General features: G+C 38.7%; 1 protein-coding gene and 1 non-coding gene across 6 annotated transcripts in view; one reads left to right on the forward strand and one right to left on the reverse strand.

Moving 5' to 3' along the window:
• Window positions 1-22,803, forward strand: part of LOC124170781 (ubiquitin carboxyl-terminal hydrolase MINDY-1-like) — a 74,609-nt gene that overhangs the window by 3,626 nt on the left and 48,180 nt on the right. For all 5 annotated transcript variants that reach the window (XM_046549739.1, XM_046549743.1, XM_046549742.1 and 2 more), the window contains exon 3: window positions 1,929-2,485. In XM_046549739.1, coding sequence (XP_046405695.1) covers window positions 1,934-2,485 — 552 coding nt within the window. In that variant the 5' untranslated portion in view covers window positions 1,929-1,933. The remainder of the gene's footprint in view (window positions 1-1,928; window positions 2,486-22,803) is intronic.
• Trnaa-ggc lies at window positions 15,022-15,094 on the reverse strand. Its single transcript has one exon. It is a non-coding gene; the product is annotated as a tRNA-Ala (tRNA).

Below are 22,803 nucleotides of genomic sequence, written 5' to 3' on the forward strand. Positions count from 1 at the left end.
ACAGGATCTTCGGATATTTTCGGATTCAAATGCATTTTCAAATTCCAGCTATAAAAGGAAGTAATTATTCAAGTTTCTTCGGAGTACATAACAATGGGGTGGTTTCCAATTATTTTTTTATTGCCTAAATTGAAAGATTATAACTCCTGGAGTACGTATTTCACGCTTTTAGATTTTTAATGACGATATCTATTTTTCGCGATTAAATGAAAAGTGAAAATTTTCAAGCGCGCGAAAACGGGATGGCTAAGGATGAATGCCGGGAAATCTCCATGTAACGTCGTTCTGGTTCCCGCTGCCACAAGTGAGGTGACCTTGGGGTGAGGCTTTGAGTGCTGATACGACGCAGGATGCTAGCAGGTAGCTGAGTACCCTGGTAGCTAGCTGGTAGCGCTTGGCTTAAATAAGGATTATTAATACCTTATCAAACGAAGAAAACTTTCCTACCTTAGCCAGTTTTAATAGATGATTATTAAGACATGTTTCCCTGAGCTCTGTGGCTCATGCATGCATTGGTAATCTCAGACGAGGTAAAACTCCTATCCTCTCGTGTAGAAACTAGGTCCCTGTGACGTCACGTGGAGTGGCATCGCATGGGCGCCAATCTAGCCTTTTTCAAATGAGGATAAAATTGACCATTCCCATTCGTCTAAACTGGTATTTCTAAAACCAAATAATTTGTATATTATGAATACACTAATGGTGGGTAACGAATCGAAATTAATGCCTTTCGTTTTCTTTGATGAAGGAAACTACCCTATTAAAGGATTGCTTTTTAGATTTTCTATAAATACTTATTTTTATATTATTACTGATTAATAATCATTTTTATAAGCTATAATACGCTTGCAAATTTATTTTTTAACTGATAAATGTTTACATGCTCAGGTTCTAAAGTGCTACGCTTACTACGTTTGGAAATGAAAATAGGTTTCAATGGTTGGATAAACCATTGACTGAATTTTAATATTCCTCACATAAGTTCCCCCTGAATTTTGTCCCTTTCTCATCGCATACTAACTTGTATTATACCCGCAAATGCTTCAGTCACGGTGAGGAGGATTTTGCACTTCCTCGTGATAGTATCATGTCACATTGTATGCAAATGGTTCTCTTTATGTAAAAAAATGTTTCTACACAATGAAAGGCATTTTTATTGGTATATCATGAAATTGAAAAGCAACTGGTCAATCTGCAACACAATTAACAATGTTTAGAACGACATTAGCAACGCGTGCGATGAGTTGAAGGAGCAGAATAAGACTACTGCTCAGCGAGAGGAAGGGGTGGGCAGCAAAAGCACATAAAGGATAAGTGGAGGGAAAGGAGCGCACTCCCTCCGTATTTCAAGTACTGAGGCTACGAATGAGGGAGTCGAGGACAAACATGTCAGGTCTTGCTATTTTGTGATGTTGTTGCCTTCAAAGTGAAGCCGGGCGACCCATGTGATATATACAGTTGGCGTTTCCAGGCCGTATCTTCTTGTTTGATGGTACTGATGCCATGCCTGTTTCTTTGAAAGTTGTCCTGGCTGTAAAATGTTGAACATTGGTACAGTCTTTTTATAACAAAAAAAACTTGATTTCAATAAATTCAAAATTTTGAATCCAGATCCGATGCTTTCAACAAATTTGGATGTGAAGTATCTGATTAAAGGCAATATCCGAGGATGTTTGGATCCGATCCGACCATCCCTAGTAGATACATATTATCATAGCAATTTGAAGTCATCAATTCCTTTCACGTGGTGAGACCTATATTTCTGGAACTAACAGATTTCCCCGCAGATTTGAAAAGACCTGTTTATAGTGGTCCTGAAAATATCTGTGCACAGTCAGCTCCTAATTTAGATTGCAACCCTATTTTTCAGTGTCTATTGGCTTTGGTTAAATTTTTAAAATTGATGCTATTTTTGTTTTGTATTTCAGACATTATGGGACTTGCTGATGAAACAGAGAAAAAGGTGGGTGTGGATGGAGGTTGTTCCCCACCAGATAACTCTGATAAACAAAGGCAGACGGTGAGACGAAGTAGTCTCCGTCTTGCAAGGAGATCCAGTGATTCAAAAAAAGGTGCTGAAAGTATTCCAACTAAAAGAGCCAAAGTGGAAATTGGATCCGCCAATGATCCCATTCAGACAGGTGAAGAGGATCGTTTAGGCCCAACAGATTCGCCCCAATCGGATTATGAAAAACTATTGAGAGCGCCCATTAAAAGAAACATAAGTTCACGTGTGGATGAGAAAACCTCAGAGGCAAGTGGAACCACCTCTAAAAGGGCCATGTATCGCTTAAAATGGATTTCTCACAATGGACAAGAGACACCAGTAGTGACTCAGAATGAAAATGGGCCATGTCCATTGCTCTCATTGGTGAACATTTTATTTCTTCAGGGGAGACTAAAGATAGATGATAGTTTAATAGACATGACTGAAGAAGAATTAATCGTAGCTGTAAAATCTACTATTCAGGAAACAGTTGCAAAGGTAAGTGTAGCAGAAGAAAAGAGTATGTGTAATCGTGTCTTATATTTTAATTTCATTGTTTTATAAAAGGGCCGTTTCAAAGTCAATTTGGAAAGTAACACAGTCTTCATTGTTCGGTCTCTGACGAACTCAAAATCTTAAATGATCACCCAAGTTTCTTGAATTTATTTTACTGAGCCATTCTCCAAAGACTGAACGCTGTGGAGCCGTGATGGTCAGCCTGTTGTTGTCTCATTTTGCAGTCTTTTGTTGCCAATGACTCGCCATAGCTTATGAACATTAACAATTCAGAGTTCGATCCTTGATGGTGTCCATGTATTTGTTCGGGGAGAACCCCTGTATTATCTAACGGATGATGTCAGTAAAAATAACTTCATAGTTATAATATGATGTGTATTGTTATTTATGCTTTCTACAGTGTTTATTTTTTCAAATCTGGAGTGCGCTGAGTCTATAAAATTCAAGTTGCAGCAACACACATAATGAAATTAAAAAAAATAAATATACATACATAAATATACATATATATGTAAAATTCAGTTATAACGCGGGTCTAGGGGGACATAGTTTACACCCGCGTTATCGGACAACCGCGTTATTACGGGAAACTGTGTGGGAAGCATTAAAAAAACCCTTAAAGGTAATTTTTATAGCCAATTTATTTGCGTAATACATTATTAAAATATTTATTTTATGATTTAGACGCTCTACTTTAACGGGAGTTACCAAAGTACTCGGATATTTTCTTTTGCCGCGATAGTTGATGGCGTTTCTTTGTCACGTAATTTTTTATGCTTTGCAAGTGCAACAGATGAATACTATCGCAATCACTTTTCTCCCTCCAACCAATTCATCAATTCACTTATATTATGTAATAAATGGCCATTTTTTGGCATCTCGACCTCACATTCGTCTTCTTCATTCTCGCTCTCATCTTCCGATGATGCAGCTGTTTTTGCGCGGCTCTGGACTGCAGCCACAATTTCTTCGTCACTCTTATAAGCAGATACAGGAGTTTCCTCGTCTTCGCGAACCCAGGCCTCGAGATCACTCACAAATAGTTTATTAGAAAGAACATCTGAAGCTTCACGTGCGTCCTCTTCCGTGAAACCCAAAAACTCGTCTTCGTCTTCCATGCTATCGCCCGCTGTATACTCGCACTTTGACCAGCAATTTAGGATTGTAGCTGAAGTTATTTTCTTCCATGCCAGTCCAATATTATAAGCCATATTCTTCAGGGTGACTGTTTTCAGATATTCTTGTACCTGCAGTTCTGAATTTATGACACTAGTGAGCAATTCCCGCCAATAGTGGGCTTTAAATGCTCTGATTATCCCTTGGTCCATGGGCTGAATAAGAGCTGTCGTATTTTTTGGTAAAAACGAAGCCACTATTTTGCCATCCCTCGATATCAAGAGCTCAGAGGACGGATGGGCCGGACAGTTATCTAACAGAAGTAGTGCCTTCTCTTCTAACTTCTTTGATCTTAAGTGGCTCTTAACCGATGGAACAAAATCTTCATTGAACCAAGATAAAAAAATGTCTCGAGTCATCCAGGCATTCTGACTGTTTTTGTAATTTATGGGTAGTGCTGTCATATTAACGTGCTTGAAGCAACGAGGACTTCGATTTTTACCAATACACAGAGGTTTTAACTCGTGACTTTCTGATTTGTTAGCGCACAGTAATAAAGTCACTCTTTCTTTGCTCATTTTTATTCCGGATTTATTTGCCGACTTCTTAATATCAAGTGATTTTGTTGGAAGCAATCTGTAGTAGAGAGCGGTTTCATCGCAGTTATACAATTGCTCTTCAGTGTACTTACCCTCATCAATCATCTTGCGTAAAGTCCCACAGAATTCTCTAGCTGCTTCACTGTCACTGGAACGAGATTCTCCTTGCATGTTAACTTGCGCTACCCCGTGGCGAATTTTCCACCTCGATAGCCAGCCAGCAGAAGCAACAAAATCATGAGCACCACCTATTTGTTTATTTAATTTAATTGCCTGTGCTTGTAAAAGTGGACCGGATAATGGAACACCTTCACTGCGCTTCTGAACAAACCATGTGAACAAAAATTCATCCACATCACCAGCAGCACTCAATCTGGCCTTTTTTCTATTAAGTCCTATTTCGTCATCCACTTGATCAACGAATGATCGTAATTTATCTTCTTCTTTCATCCAACCACGAATAGTTCCTTCAGGAACACCAAACTCCCTGAATAAACTTGATTTTGAATCACCGCGTTTCACTCTGTCGATTATGCCCAACTTTTCTTTAATTGTGTAAGTTTTCCTTTTGGCAGACACCGTTTTTACCCTAAAATCAATGAAAATTTTCGTAAAAAAGTAATTTTTATATTGATATTAAGCCTAAGACAAAGGTAAAATAGCTCATTCATCATTAAATGCTCGAAGCCTGTGGGCATTGAGTACCTACCTTGGTTTGAGCGCCGCGGTGCGAACGTACGAAAGAGAATTATCTCAATCTCCCTGAATCTCGAAAATTATTATAGCCCTGCAACACACTTTTCAGCTCGAGTTCACAAGACACAATGACCGATCAGGAATTACGGAGTTTTTTTTTATGGCTACGAAACAATGTATGGAATACGTCGCCAACCGCGTTAATACAGTCGCTTGAAGTAGCGCCGTTGCGGCGCGTCGGTAGCCACGCCGAGATAAAATTCGCCACAAAGTTACCTACCTCAAAAAAAAAGGTCAATGTAATCATTTCGGGGGACATGGTGAGACCCGCGGTGTATCTGAAACCGCGGTAAAGTGAGGCGCGTAATAACCGGAATTTACTGTATTTATGTTTATTGCAGTTTATATCTCTTAAGATAAAAATTTCCTTTGAAAGACTATAGCCACACATGATATTTTTTGGTTAAATATTTAGATTAGATTTATGGTTAAGATCAATAAAATATGTAGTTGGTGTGTATTTTCATCTTCCTGTCTCAATATTTTATGCCTTGGTAAAATAGGGGGAGGCGTTGGTATATTTATTCGTCACGATTTTCATGTTTCAGTTTTAGCCTCCTCTCCTGCAGTGTATTGTTCTCAACCTGAATACTTGATTGTCGAAATCACTGGACTAGGTTCGCAAAAACTAATGCTAACAAGGAGAAGTCGCCAAAGTGATGTTCAGGATCTGGATGCGGATGTTATTTTCTAAAACTATATAGGTAAGGTAGAAAAAGTGTCACGGCTTTCTTCCACATAGGCCCGGGTTCGAGAGATAATCGCATGTAAAGATTTCGCGCAGCATCAGGTCCCTTGAGTAAGCACTCCCTCTCAACTACGGCCGTGGCGGTGCGGCCTAGGGCATTAGTCCTGTAAGCTGTAGTTGGTGTCACGGGTTCGAGACCCAGCGCCGACAATATTTTTTCTCTCTTCCAATTTTTGAAATCACTGTTACATTTTACCCCAATTCGTTTTAATTAGTTACTTCGCGATTTTTTAAGTTTAATATCAATTTATGGATTTTAAACGAAACTCCGAATTGTGCCTTACCATGCGAATTATAGGACGTATATAATTACTTACACGCAAATTTCCGGGGGATTTAATCATCCTCGCCCTAGCCATTGATCCCACAGCCTCTTCGTATATTCGTAATCTCAAGTCTTTCTTATCAACAAATAAACACCATTGCCTATCCTCACATTCAGTTACTGACCCTAGCTAGTTTTCTCTTCCATCCATCCAGCACAATGATCCTTCTTTCCAGCAGCCTACCCAAGCCGTTTTCGAGGCCTTATTTGTTTACCTTTCGCACCCGCTTTCACACAATTGGGCCTCGGCGCCTCATTCAGGGATTATCGAGGGTCAGTTGTGGACGCAGGGTTGTTGGACGGAAGTCTTTGAAGGACGCTAGAAGGCAGGTCATAAGGGACGTATGGTGAGTGGAAGGACATTTTGTTGTCAACATCGAGAATCGTTGGAAAGACAGTGCGTGGGCGGTTAGAAATCTAATGGAGGGAATGCCTGGTGGAAATGAAATTTTGAATAATAAACGTTTAAGCTGGAAAATACTGGTGCTTCAGGAACGTAAAAAAAGGCATTGAAAGTGGAGGTACACGCGTCATAAACCGGGGTATGATTCATGAATGGATGTACAATCGGTTAATTGATGCGAGGCAGAGGTGTGCATCGGTGCACGTGATGAGCACATTACACGGAAATTCATGCGTAAGTATTTATATACGTCCTCTTATTCGCGTGGTAAGGCACAATTCGGAGTTTCGTTAAAAATCCATAAATTGATATTAAATTTAAAAAATCGCGAAGTAACTAATTAAAACGAATTGGGGTAAAATGTAACAGTGATTTCAAAAATTGGAAGAGAGAAAAAATATTGCCGGCGCTGGGTCTCGAACCCGTGACACCAACTACAGCTTACAGGACTAATGCCCTAGACCGCACCGCCACCGCCGTAGTTGAGAGGGAGCGCTTACTCAAGGGACCTGATGCTGCGCGAAATCTTTACATGCGATTATCTCTCGAACCCGGGCCTATGTGGAAGAAAGCCGTGACACTTTTTCTACCTTACCTATGTAGTTTTAGAAAATAACATCCGCATCCAGATCCTGAACATCACTTTGGCGACTTCTCCTTGTAAGTGTAATATATCACCCCCCAAAAGTTGGATTTATGTCTGTATTTGAGAACGACTTTCTCCGCTTCTTCCCCACTTTTAAAAATGTAGTCATAGTAGGTAACTTCAATTCTGATTTACTTAAAGATAATCATGATAGCCAATATATTCATAAATTTACCTTTAGTAATAATCTGCACATTATTCCTTTCACTGCAACACATCACACTTCATCCAGCCACACCTTACTTGATTTATGTATTGTTGATGACCCTGTAAAGGTAGTAGCCTATTCCCAAATGCCTGTTCCTTTCTTGTCAGCCCATGATCTCATACAAATCACCTATCGCTTCAAAAATCACTCTACTTCACCTGAGCCTTTCAAATTTCGTAGCCTTAAAAACTTCGATGTGCTCAACTTTCAGAATAAATTGGCGACCTTGGACTGGAGTGTTGTGTTTGATTCAAAGTGTATTGATCTTAAAGTAAACTAGGTATTTAAACTCTCATATGCTAAAGTGTATCAATCTCACTGCTCCTATGGTAACGTGCTATCCCAAACGTACTCATGCTCCTTGGTGCAATGAAGAAATTCGTCGACAAATTCAAGAATGCAATCGCCTCTGCCTTTCATACCTTTGCTCAAGAACGCTTTCAGATTTCCAATTATACAAGGTCTCATGGAACTTGCTTAAAGCTCGCATTTCAGAAGCTAAACGCCAGTATTTTAGATCAAAATTTTCACAAGTTAGAAATCAACAGACAGCATGGCGTGAACTAAGGAATCTGGGGCTGGTGCGAAAGCGATCAAATGTACTGCCTAACCATATTTCTATAGATCAAATAAACCAATTTTTCAATTCCTTGCCCACCAGTGGAAGCACCGAGACATTATCTGCCTTAAATTCTGTTGATTTTTCTGTCCCATTCGATGATAAAAATTTCTTCTTTCGATACATCACCCCAGAATGTGCTTTGAAGCACCTGAAGCTCACCAAATCGAACTCCCTAGGGTACGACCAAATTTCAATGATGTTCGTTCACAAGGCCACACATGTTCTACTGCCATATATTCTCGAAATTTTCAACCATTCTTTATCTTACTCTCAGTTTCCAGCTGTGTGGAAAAAGGGCCTTATTACACTTATACGCAAGGTCAGTAAACCCGTAAATTCCTCAGATTTTTGACCTATCTCAATTCTCTGCGGCCTATCAAAAACACTGGAGAGAATTGTTCATACTCTAGTTTTTGAATATCTCAAACTGCACGATAAACTTGATCCTTATCAGTCGGGCTTCCGTAAAGGCTTTAGTACCCAGACTGCCTTGCTCAAAGTCACACACAACATTCGTCTCGCCACCGACAACAAACTGATCACACTTGTGGTATTATTTGATTTCAGCAAGGCATTTGATCGAGTGAACCATTCTCTGCTCTTAAACTGAAATCCCTCAGTTCCTCTAGTTCCGCCCTGGGGCCGTATTCTGTAACTCCAAACCGATCGGTGCGGCACCGATTCGTCAGGTGCGATGTCACACCGACTCCCGGTAAGAAGTCGTGCGATTCTGTACGAACCCGATCGGTGCGGCACCGACGAGAGGACGGGAGATCGTCGGTAGCCGTACCGGCAGCAAAAAGGTGTCGATACGGCCACCAACTAGTGGGTTTCATGAACTCCCCGGTGCGCATTGTACGTTTTATTTTGTCTTTACCTCATCACCGAGTAAATAATGAGGTTTTCTGCAATGTTATCTTTTTCTGCCCCTTCGAATACGCCTCTATAATTCACTGTGTCATCATCTATATTAATTACCTTGACAGAAATATAAGATAATGGTTAATAAACATGAGGTTTGCTAACATATAATGACTTTCTCTCATTTATGTTACCACTTAAGTGAAATTTCACTCGCTTGTAATAGGCTTTATTTCTCTCTATCATCATTTATTTGCTCCTTTGACACAAAAAAGATATTTTTGATTAAATATGAGTTTTGCCGCAATGTTATCACTTTATATCACTCTGAATAGGCGACTGTTATTTCACTCAATCATCAATTTGGCGTTTCTCTCGGCATAGAAATAAGATCTTTTTATTTAAGTATGAAGTTTGCCACAACGGTATCAGTTTCTTTCCTTTGTAACAGGCAACTATATTTCATTTCATCGTCAGCCATTGATTCCCTTGACGATAAAAGAAGATATTTGTTAATAAGTATGAGGTTTACTGCAATATTATCATTTTCTCTCACTTGGAATGCGCAACTTATACATATGTATTTCACCCAATCACAATTTATTTACTTCCTCGTCATTACACTTCTTTTAATTACACCCAGCTCCATATTTTTATAACAATTTCCTAACTTGTTCCTCTAATATGGCATTTACATTTGCATTTGAATCCTACGTTCACGTTCCATGGTATGCTATTTTCGTCTGCTACGGTGCCAATGGCATAACCTTCCGTTGATAACATTTAGATGGAACTTACTTAATGACAACTATATTATCAAATCATGAATAAATAGCATTATACGGAACCAATATTTAAAAAAAGAAACTACAATCTCAAGGATAGTTTCAATAATTCATTCCAGCAACAACAAGCTCCATCACATACAAACTTTATTGTGATGTTGTAATATTGTTTCCTGTGATTCTGTTGGTACAGCATTACTACCACACATTATATAAGCATTGTTAACAACTTATCCAATATCGATTATGTTAATCTAACAATAAGTCGTAATTTCCGCAAAGGAAAAGATTGAGAATGACGACAACAAACTGTGCCAATGAGTCTTCACTTGTTTTTACCCTTCTCATTGGTGGAGACACGTTAGATGACTTCTAACTTCGGATATATTCGGATTTTCCCTGTTTGGGAAGGAGAGGGAACCGTACCGACTGGTTTGATACCGACGACCATACTGAATCCCTGAATTTGCCGTCGTCGGTATGGAAACCGTCGTCGGTACGGAATGATGTGCTGTCGGTGGGCTGGGAAGGGAAACCGACCGGTGCGGTACGGATGAAATACAGAATACGGCCCCTGAACTGGTTCCATTCCTACTTGAGGGGCAGAACTGAAGCAGTCAAGGGCCAGGGTAGTGACATATCTTCTTGGCTCCCGGTCTCATGCTGTGTCCCACAAGGCTCCATCCTTGGACCTCTCTTGTTCACTCTGTATACTCTCGATCTGACTAAGAGCATCACTCACTGTAAATATATGCTCTACGCAGACGGCTTACAAATATATGTTCATTCTACCGTAGATGAGCTTCCATACAAAATCCACATGATTAACTCAGGAATTTGCTCAATATGCAGCTGGGCTGAATTGAACTGCCTTCAGTTAAACCCAAACAAAACCCAAGCCATAATTTTTGGTAATAAAAGACTTCTAAACACAATTGCTTATGACAGCCTCCTAAATTTAAGTGTCACTTCCACCACTGTGCCGGTTACCAAGACTGTAAGATATCTTGGACTCACGTTCACCTGCAATCTATCATGGGATCAGCATGTGCTTGAAGTATGTAATAAAGGGAATAAGGCTCTTTATTTATTGAAACTACAAAAGAAAAATCTCCCTATTTCCACGAGAATCATGCTTGTCACTTGTGTTATCTTCCCCATTATTGATTGTTGTAAACTAGTCTTTAATGACTTACCTTGTGTATTTGAAATGTTTCTGCAATGGTTAATTAACTCCTGTGTTAGATTTATATTTGATTTACGTAGAGATGAACATTTGTCCAAATTCTACACTGATCTGAATTGGTTACCTCTTCACAGCCGAAGGGATTAAATCCTGGGATCTTTTCTTTTCTCCTTATTCCAAAAACAGACTCCTGCATACCTGTACGAATTATTCATCCCCCGCAAATAAGCTACTGGAATTTCCACCCGCCGTGTTTCTGACCTTCAAATTCCCCAAGCCGCACCAATATATATTTCAAATCTTTTCATCCAACTGCGTCTAGATTCTGGAACTCTCTTCCGCCAAATATAAAGTCGTCACAATCACTTCAGTTGTTTAAAAGGAGGCTCTACTCATATTTGAAGTCTGGGGCTTAATTCAGTCTCCTAAACTCATTAGAGTTATTATCTTAAAGTTGTAATGTTAACAAATCTTTCTACATAAATATGTATATGTATGTGTGTGTTCATTACTGTCTGAGTTAAAACTTATATTTCTGTGTTATTAGTATTGAATATTTTACATCTTTTGTATAAATATCTACTACTTGTCAAAATGCCTTTATTAAGATTTAGAACATTTCCTGTATTTTCCATTTTTTTTGCTCTCATAGGTTTTACCTAGAGCATAATAAAAATATTCTATTCTATATTCTATTTTAACCTGGCTGAGTGGGCTAGCTTGGATAGGAACCGTGCACTACAACTGCATAATCTACTCCTTTGCCTTTCTGATCCCCTTCCTTAATTCTTCATCAAAATACATTTCAAGAATTTTCTTTTTTTATGCGTCTGGCTGTTAACTCTTGATCCTCCTCTCTATAATTATGTAATTCTGCAGAGGCATTCCTTTCATTGATTGTGGTGTAGTTTGACAAGTTAACAGAAATTTAGGTGATTCCTCCTTCCAGATCTTCATCATATTCCTAATCTCTCATAGTTGTCTTCTCCGTTTCAACTTGACCATTAGCTTGGTGGGCCACTGTGGTGTGGAGTGATGATGGATTGCTTCATTTTTCTCTTAGAGAGCTTACATTCTTTTCATGAAATGTAACCCCATAAGCTCGTGTTAAGCACTTTGGTGCTCCGTAGCTAGCAAATACCTCTGCCATCTGTTCCATTCAAACTTAAGTCAACCGAGATTTTGTGATCACAGTTTCAAAGAATCTGCTTTAGTATTATACTATCACTAGTAAATAGTCTCCAGTAGAAAGTGACCCTAAGTGATCGTTTGATAAATGTTCTCAAGGTTAAAATGATAATTTTGTTCTTCAGAGGATGCATACCTCTTGCTCGATCTGATTCTTTTTTGGCTACAGATTACTTGCTTAAAACTTGTGGACCATTCCACATCAGTTCATCTAGGTCATGTCACCCACGGACTCAGATTGTTATGAAATTTTTGTCCAAGGCTACTTCCACCAATTTCATAACCAGTGTTTAATATCTCTGCTCTTACCCTCGTAATGCTCAAGATATGATGGGCCAAAGTTTGGTCAGAAATGGCAGTTGTGGGATTTAACTTCAGAGTGCAAGTCACAAGATAAAAATTCAAGTATATATAAGGTAACACCATGAAATTTTTCCCTCAGTCTATAAAAATGTGTTTTTAAAATTATTATTCATGAATATTTTTCATTACAATTGCATAGCTATTTTAGGCACTATTTAGTCATTTGTTTTCTATGAATCAAGTTTTTGAACTCTGAAACATTACTTTGTATATTCACAATTATCACCCAAAGGTAGAGTTGAATCACCCAAACTTGAATGTGTAAATGTGCATGTAAAGAAAAGGAGAAATGACAAATAATTTCACTTTTCAAAATTGATTTGTAGTGATAGTTGCCAATTACACTACTCGATGATTGTGTTACCCAAATTCGTACTCTTTTCAATAGACCTCTGGACAAAATTTTAATTTGCCTTCAAATATGTTCAAAAAAATCAATAAGGATAAATATATACGTAAAACGTTTATTATATGTGATAATTTTCCATGGAATGTTTTTTAATGGCAAGAAAAGGAAGCTTTTCTCATCAGCAGACACTCCCACCTCAATACGTATTTCCATTGGCTGACGGAAATATGACGTCAGCTCATGCAACCATGCGGCGGTCCCATGAAATTCATGGGGGTTCGGCGGATTTGCAAGGAGATCTTCAGCACGGATCGGCACTTCGTTAGCGTTTCACTTTGAGAAGTGAACATAATATCGCCGTGACGTGCTTTTCCGAAGAGTGAAAAAGTTACTGGGGATATTATTTTGCTCCCGTGGGCATCATGGATCCTGGTTTCGATAAGGGAGACGCGAGAAACTTGCCTAAATTTTCAACTGCCTCAATGTTTACATTCATAGGTATAAATAGTAACTACTGAATTAATAGTAACTACATAAATTCTGAGACCCGGGGAGTGAAGATGGCTAGGTGAGTATATCACCACGAGTGGAAATTGATTTTCTTAGGGTATTAGTTGATGTTAACGTTTCTAAACCCTTTTATTCACATAGAGTCAGACGAGAAGAATACGGCGATGATGCTATAAGTTACGTGGTTAAGCGTGATAAAAATGAATGCATCGTCCGTGATCGTATTCGTAGGTTCGATCGAAGGCCTATGTTGTTGAAGCCCGTCTTTTGGAGGAGAGCGGCGAAAGCGAAGTTGTGACTCTTTCGTGTAAGGATTGCATAGCCTGTTTGGGTACGTAAGACTTTACTCTAAGTGGTATTGTATCTTTTTTATTTGGCATTATAAGGAAAACAAATTTTCCCGTTATTTATTCGTGTAGAACAACCTGATGAAATTTTTAAGTGGTGAAATCTCTGATTTAATAGACATAATAATTAGTATTTCCTGAAGTGTGGAAAATATAATATGGAACTTCTTCGAAGTAGCCCACTTGCTCAAAATTTCACTTTTAAGTAACTTAATGGGATAAAAAAATTCCCCTTTTTCTGTTGCTGTTCCTTACATTCTTTACCTACAGCAAAAATATAGGAGATAAAACTATCCGCTTATTATTATTACATTTGTTACCTAGCAATGAGCTGTAGGGTTCTACGGTACTTATTCATTTGGTTTTGTAAGCATATATTCGAGTTACTCTAACATTGTCCAGTCTTTCCCTAGTTTCAAGAAAGAATTACTTCAGTTAATTATATTAGAGTTTTCGTAGTAAGTACCAATAAATCAAGAGACTGAAATTCGTCGGCACTTTTTCATCCGAACAGTTCGTCATTCATCGTCTTGGGGGACCGTGTGAAAATACTTATTTGAGGCATTTCCACTAGTATTACTGCTCATAGGCACAATGCAGTACTTATAGCTGCGCTTCGACAAATCGACGAAATACGTACGACAACAGAAACGTCGTAATATCCACAAAATCACTAATTCTTTACCTCCTCTACAGTAATGCGCACGGACGCGAACAACACTATTGCATGAGCTGACGTCATTCAAGATGGCAGTGGTGCGAATTACGTTCTTCTTGCATGGCAAGTGACAGCTATTTAAAATGCTCGAAATAAAAAAATGCAAGATTATACGGCCAAAGTGTTACGCCATTTAGATTAATATTTACACGTACTTTTCAGAAAGGTCTTTACCTTGATAGGTGTCCAGAGGTCTATTTATAGCAATAGGAGTTTTGATAAAATTGTTCTCACTATATACTCTGACCGGTGAAGGCTCGTATTAATGAAATTCAAGAGATAGAGAGTTATTAAGGAAATAAAGCTTCATTTTATTTATTGTCTGTATGATCTTCAGTCTCCCTTTGTCCTTTTAAGTGTCCAATGTGAAGAAAATTATCGGAACAATCAAGGAAATGATTCTCGTCCTCATCTCTTACCTCCTAAATCCCATTTGTCAGACTGGGGAGGTTCTGGTTGGCACGGCAGCCATCCTCATCTGCTCTTGCTACCAACATCCTTGCTATGGGGCCGTGATGCAACACTGAAATAACGTAATTGAAACTAGGCGTCCTCGTGAAAAAAATGGGAAAACATCTGACGGTGCTGTATTGCAGAAAAAGATTTCCTTGCAGAAAAAAGAATATTCAGTGAAAATCATGGAAATGATGATTAACAGTAAGTTTTTGTAAAATGAAGAGTAGAAAAAAAAATATGAAAAAAGCACTGCAGGAACTAGTGTGCGCAGTCACATGCACGGGTGCAAAGTCAAATACACCAAAGGATGAAGTTTGCCATGAAAAAAGATTTGACTTAGCCGGGATTCGAACCCGGATCTCCCGATTGCCGGTCAGGCGTGTTAACCAGTTCCACCACCAAGCCATTTTCTCAGAGCGAACTTCGGGATGGATTTTACCGTACAAGATGTTGACGTCACAAGTCCACACTGTGGTACATGTGGCGAGGGTCGTGCTTACTAAGCCACTGTTGGGGTGAAAAACCCTTATTTTGGCGCTGGTCTGCGACGACGAATTTCAAAGCACTGCAGGAACAAGTGACTTTGTTGCTTGTTGTCAACACAAACAAGTGACAACAGGCAACAAAGTCACTTGTTCCTGCAACCGGGAGATCCGGATTCGAATCCTGGCTAAGTCAAATATTTTTTCATGGCGAACTTCATCCTTTGGTGTTTATGAAAAAAGGTGCACACCCGAGAATCGAACCTAGGATCCAGATAGGAGAAATGTTTAACTGCATTTTTTGTCTAAACTATTGGTTTTGTAACCCCATATGGGGTGTGATTTGCAGTCAGTTCCTGATGGACTACAGCACTACAAAGTTTGATTGAAATCTGAGACCCAGTTTTCGATCATGCATGAATTTTTCTGCTGTGATTGGCTGGACACTGTTATTAACCTTATCTGCGGCATGAATAAACAAATAGTAACATAACAGTAACCGTTTCTGTAGGCCGTTGCTAGTGTGCCCATATGTTCCTATTGACTGTTGCAACTGTGCCTTATTGAAGGGTTAATTCAATTATCAGAAAATTTGTGTCCATTGCATTCTTATTATGGTAGCTATTTCAAGTGTGCTAAGTGACTATGTGACCAAATACCTTGACGATCAATGATATCTCAGTATACTAAATGATCGAGGATATTTCTGGAAATACTCCTTACTATACATATTCATGTTATTACCACACGTTGAAATACCCTCAGTGCATATGCTATTATTCCACAAACTCCTCCCTTTCATGCCTTACTTCTCGCATAGTGCTCATTGGCGGAGCCCTTTCCTTTTATACCTTTTAAGTAGCCACATATTTTCATGCTTCTTACCCAAAGAATGCTAACATTCTCTCTGAAATGTGTGAACACTACACTATTTTCCATCTTCTACTTGGCTCTTCACGTCAAAGTGCTCTGCACGGGCATAAATAGTAGTGGTGGGAGGGGAGTGGTGGGCATGGAGTAGCATAAAGAAGAAGATGAAAAGGCCAGGTAAATTGGCAGAAGTGAGCCTAGACGTAAAGCAAGGCTATTTGATGGGAAGACGTTCATACTCGTCCGCTAGTGGTGCTGTCTCTGCTCCATACATGGGCATGTATGCTTGTTACCTATTCTTTCTCATGGGCTAACATGGCGGCAAGTGGCTATGTATATGGGAGTGCAAAATATTCGACTTCTGACTCCGTAATTATTTTGTATATCGGGCCACAATGGCTGTGTCATGAGCAGCACCTGTTATGTTCCGGGATGCAGCAGTGGATATTGGTTCTCGATGAAGGAAAACAAGGAAAAAGGCCTGATATATCCAAGCTTGTTCAAGGCATCCAAGGTAAACCTTCTCATTAATATATGTCAGCATGTTGAGTGCTAAAGTTAATCCAAATGAGTGCACAGTGTAGAACGAAACATCTTTCCTCATGAAGTTTCATTATGTAGTTTTAAGGACTCATTTCATGAAATCTGGCAAAAGTATTTAAGGTGGATTGCCAATGTGAGACAGTAGCAAGAAATAAATTTGAAAGTTCATCTCTCACCTTACTTTTCAGCAAATAATTTTTAATAGTCCTAAATAAATATTCATATGTAATTAATGGATACTCACTCATGATAAAACGGACATTGGAGAGTAGAAAATGATTATGGACTGACATATATTTACTGAAGGGGTTGCTTGCACAGTTAATATTGCTTTGTCATAACTCATATTAACCCATTTACGGCCAAAGGTGCGAAAATGCAACATTTTTTAATCATTTCGTGAAAAAATATCAACTTCATTATTTGATAGTTTTCCCATGGTAAATTATTCATTAGTTGATAAACTAATTTTTAAAACCATTGTCTTTTAAAATTTTGTCGTGATTATTTAGTTATAATTTTTCAAGTCTACTAAATTTCTTGCTCATCGAGGGATATCAACTTAATATTTTTTATGAGGGCACTAAGAATATTTATGAATCCTAATAGTAATATTATAAATGTACTATTAATGCTTAATTACTCAGATTTTTAAAATCAAATAATATATATATAGAGATGTACAATTTTGACACTTGTATATAATGGTGCGTTTTCGCACCTTTGGCGTTTGAGGGTGTGGCAGGTTAGGACTGAGGCACCGTACCGAGAGACAAATCTAGCACACCTTGGTCACTAATATTGTACGTCACCATGTAATTATTCGGTGAATCAATTTAATCACTCTTGGGTTTTAAATACCATAAAATGTTTTCTTATCTTATTGGTCTCACAGCTGTCTAAAATGTGACTCCATTTAGTCATTGCGTACAAATGAGCAGCTTGATTCCCTGCCACAAGACCTATCGGTTTTTAACTGTGTCTAATGTACAGTTTCTCAAACAGTGACGGTCATTCAGAAACGAATCACTGCTATGTAAACATCAATGGATCTTACCTTCCAACTCTAGAAGAAAGCTTCAAGAAGTTAGTCTCATAGTTCTATACACATTCGTTAGGTATGACAGGTGTAACTGGGTGATCCCACAGCTTCAAGATCAACGTTTCAGGCAACATAGGAGTGAAAAAATTATCTTTTTCATTTCATCAAATTTTCTGAGACTACTGTGGATGGATAATAAAAGAAGGTGTATGTCCATCCAAGATATCTTGACCACTTTAGAGAAAACCCTGGATTCTGTGGATGACGCCACGGATGTTGTTTATGTACCGCCTGACGTTAAGAACTTGACTGATGAAGAAGACGTTGGTGCGAAGGCTTCCGCGGTGCGCTGGTAATTTAGGCTGCATTTTCCGGGTTTCACCGCGTCGTGGTTGCGTTGGTGACAACAGTTTCTCCTGCATTCCAGCAGGCGTCTTCGCCTCTCGGATGATCCTATGAAATATCCAAACATCCTCATAATTTCAATCGAGAGGATAGCTACGCACTCCACAGCACATGGAAGAGACTCTTCGCCCCATACCCCCACGCTATTGGCCGCAAGGCGACCAATCAGGGCGAACCTACACCACTGGGCTGCCTATATAACGGCGGCCAAAACACGGCATAATCACTTCGACCTGAAGACGCCTGCTGGAATGCAGGAGGAACTGTTGTCACCAACGCAACCACGACGCGGTGAAAACCGAAAAATGCAGCCTACTGATGAAGAAGACATCGATGATAACATTTGAACTGCGAAGCCGATTTACAATGACATTGCGGTAACATTGGAAACGCATCGTGGCGATGGCATGTACCAAAAAAGGTATCCTGTCATCTGATAAAAAGGGACTAATTTTCCAAAATGGAAAAAGAATATTGATGCTAAGTTTTTGTGTCGTCCAATATCTAAGCAGAAGGAATATGACGAAGAAATAAGACGTGAATTTGGAGGTATGTCTCCATCTGACATTTTCTTCCTTTTTCTTTATGACGAGTTTTGGGAGGAAATGGCATATTTTTCAAAAAAGTATGTTACTGATAGCAATAGGCATCAGTTACAATTTGTATTGAAGACTTGAAAAGTTTCTTGAGATTTTGATTCTCTCTGGGAATGTGCTCTCGCAGCAGGGCTTGTACTTGTCTAAAGATACTATAAAGATAAATGGGTTGAACTAGTTGGTCAAACTATAAGTAGAAAGAGATTAAGGAAAATATCCACCTTTTTTCTCCACAAAACTGACATATTTGCAAAGCTGAGACCAATATTTACTATTTGAATGGTAATTTTTTTTCATAACCTTTCTATAGATGAGCAAATGGTCCCGTATTTTGGACGCCACTTAGCGAAAATGTTGTTACAATATAAACCGGTTTGATTGGGGTTCAAATTATGGTGCCTTTGCTCTTCAGAAGGTTACCTCATCCAATTTATTTTCGTATATAGGGGCTAAATCAATCAAACCCTCATGGAGTGAAGGTAGGATTAGAAGCTATCGTTGTTTCACATTTCTTGAAAATAATTCCTGATATTACTCAGCATCGGTTATTTTTTGACAACTTCTCTTATACATGTTCCTTGTTCCAAACACTGAAGGAAAGGCGATCCTTTGCAACTTGAACCACTCGGGAAAATAGAACTGGAATGTGCCCGCTTGAAGACTAAAGCTCTTGGAAAAAATCTTGAGGCTCAATTGATAATGCTTTTGACGAGGAATCTGAATTGTTCGCAGTCAAATGGAATGAAATCTCTGTTGTAATTGTGGCCAGAAACACATAGCTAATTTACCATTTGAAAGAAAAGATATAACTATTCCCCAGCTTCTCGTCATTGGGGATTGCAATAATCCCATAGGTGGAGTATATATCACGATACTGCTAACGCGAATTATAGAATCAAAGTCAGAGGGAAAAAGTGGTGGTGGCCGTTGTTTACCACTTTACTGGAAAGTGTGTTAACTAATTCATGGAAAATCTATAGGAAGGTTAGTTGGCTCAAAATTTCTCCAATCGATTTCTCAAAGATCATATGATGCACCCTAACGTGAATCAAAGGTAACCGATTCAGTTATGGCAATCACTAAGAAATACATGCATAAGGACCATTAAATCCGAAAAAAGACAAACCTCGTAATTCTTTACTAGCAGACACTAAAGAAGACAGTGCAGGTTATATTATCGATAAAAAGGTATCAAGGATAAGGTGCAGGTAATGTAATATGCACAATGTATATTTTTGGTAAAATGTAGTTTGCCCTTCTATCCAAATATTTTTCATAAATAAAAGGGTTTTATTATAGTATGAACGGTTACTTAATGATTTTAAATAATAATATATGCGTTTCTAGGTTTTTACAAATAAAACAGTGGAAAAGAAAAAGATTTTAGTTTTTCACGGTATGTTAACCGAAGTATACCCACATTCCGCCAAAGGGGCGAAAATGCACCATTATTTTTCTGGTATAAATAAATTTTTTAGAGCCTCAAATTTTTCAAATTTGTTTTCCAGTATCTATTAAGACTAAAGATGATGATAAATTTAAAAATTTCTACCTAAAATTAGCCTTGGCCATTAATGGGTTAAGCAAATCATTGATGCACTTTGTAAAATTGACTTCAATCATTTGCGAAGAATGAAGTGCATATTGATATACATGATTTAAACCTTCCTTTGTATTCATGAGGCCATTCAGTACTGAAGTGAGTACAAAAAGCTTTCATGACATGCGCAAGCTGATGTTTCTATCGCTACATCATTTAGGTGGGATGGTTGTGCATTGGATCAGGAGGGGGAAACCTTGGGGTCAATGCTCATTGATTCTAAATATTTTTAGTTGTTGATTGTTATTTTGTTGAGTTTTTTTAAGAATGGTGTTTATGCAGGAGATGAATTAAATGCGATTTTCTGTTTTTCCAGTATCATATGCAAATAAATTTTGAATATTTGGCATGAATGATATCCTTCTGTGGACGCATAAATGTATGTACTTCCTGCTTATTTGCATACCTTGTTTGGTGTTCTGATTATTCCTCAAAAGTCATGAAAGTATGTAAGGGCTAGTCAATTGATTCTTCCATTTTTTGCAGAATCCAGAATGGCTTGCCTGGTGTGGAACAAATGATCAAGAAACGAATTTTCTTCTACTCTCAAATGCTGTCACAATTTCGTTTTGATTTGAAATCATTTTAGTTCTTTTGTTCTTAACAATATTGTTGTTTTTATTAAAATCTAATGGAAAACAAAAATGCTGATTCATTAATAATTTCCTTAACTTTCTTCGGAGTGATTTAGTTTAACCTCATTCACTTGGTGGAAGTGGAGTGAAATTTCTGGCTTTAGGGTTGCGTATATGTTGACAGTTTCTTTGCCTCAAAGTTCCCAGCAGGAGAACTCGTGAAACTGTTGTTGTCAGCAAACACACAATTGGCCGTAATCTTAAAGCCTGAGATTTCATTCCTCTGTTCATGTTTTCTTCACAAGTTAGAGTTCATCGTTAAACTGATTTGACGATATCAATATTTGTGATGTGCCTTGTTAGCAAGTGGAATTATCCCTTATCCCTTGATTCCCTATAATCTTATTGGCAGGCTCATTTTGATTCAGCCTTGTGGGCAACTTTCATACTAGGAGCTACAATTTTGCCTAGGGGGCGTGGAACATTTTCATTGGGCGTTGTTCTTTGGTAACTTGAGTACTCAGCATTTATGTCTCCCTTAAAGAATGTTTTTTTTTTGTGTTTTTACTGGGATTACAGTTGCAATTTTCAAATTTGCTGTTGTCATGCATTGCGAATTCAGTTTGAGTAAAGGATTAATTGAGATAAGTTGAGCGAAGGCTAAGCGAACAGTCCACGTGGAGGTGGCGGTTCTCTTTGGATTTCTCTTTGGCTCGCTGCTTCTTCTCCCTCCATCTCTCATACCTCTAGCATGGTGATCTTCCTCCTGTTGCCACTCCAAGGGGCATGGGGTTGAATCATATGGTTGGGAAGGCCAAGGGTGCTGCTTCCCGTACCGCTATGGATACGGGGACTGCTGGGCAGGGAGTGGAAGAGTTTCTTCCCATGTTGGGATCAGTGGGTAGCATATTCACTTCTAGCCCTTTCTATCCAGACCACCAGTATTTTGACTGAAGTCGTTTGACTGTTGATTCTCAGCCTAAATTTCTCACAAAATGTGATGGTGGCATTGTGATGGCATGTCACTCCTGTGTTTAAGTGAGTTGACTATTTGGTTGCACCATCTTGTTTTTGGAACAGAACATCATTGGGTACAACGGGATTGCTTTTGGTTGTCCATGTCTTGTACCCAGTCTCTTTTCTTTGCCTGTACATACAGTGGAAGCCCGGTTTAGCTAGTACAGCATTTTATGAGAATTGCATTACAGCGAGTGATAGAGACTCTTTCAAACAGACATATGGCCTCTTCCAAATGGCCTATGTTTTACATGTAAAATATGTCTGATTTAGCGAGGCCAAAAAGTTCCTTCCACTGTGTATGCTCAGTATTATGACAGATATTTCTCGAAGGTGATGCGCTGCTGAGCGAGAATGAACAATTATCTTTTGTATTACCTGTTTATTAAATTAAAAATACAAGATGTGTGTCAGATTTTCAACATCGAAAGCCAGTTATGTCCAAGCAGTTATGGGATTTAAGGATTCTAATATCTCTGTTTACGGCCTTGAGTATGTTCTGCATGCTCCATTTCACTTTCTTCATTTGTCAGGTGCAATTATTCCAGGGAGGGGAATGGGAGGAAGATGTCAGTGGGAGAGGGACTTAGTTCCATAGAAGTTCTCTATTGTTAGTCACCCCCCACCTTTGGCTAGCTTCCATACTTATAGGCTATGTCTAAAGTGTGGGAACTTACATTGAAGTGAAGCCCCCCTCTATCTTTTCCCATGTTAGGTATGTGGAAGTGGGAAGTGCAACACTGTCATAGTTTGATCGGCGTCCTTACATTGACTTTGGACTTGTAGAAAGCTAGACCAAAGTTACCTGTTGCTGCATGCTATGCGGTGATGTATATTTCAATATTTTGTTTATGCATAGGAATATAGTACCATCTAGACATTGTCAGCTATTGCCATATAGGAAAATCACAGTTATTACCAAGATAGTAAAATAAAAGTCAACTTTAGGTTAGCGAGCAAGGACTCAGCACCACTGAGTAAACA

Source organism: Ischnura elegans, chromosome X, assembly GCF_921293095.1.
Source record: "Ischnura elegans chromosome X, ioIscEleg1.1, whole genome shotgun sequence".
Classification (NCBI taxonomy): domain Eukaryota; kingdom Metazoa; phylum Arthropoda; class Insecta; order Odonata; family Coenagrionidae; genus Ischnura; species Ischnura elegans.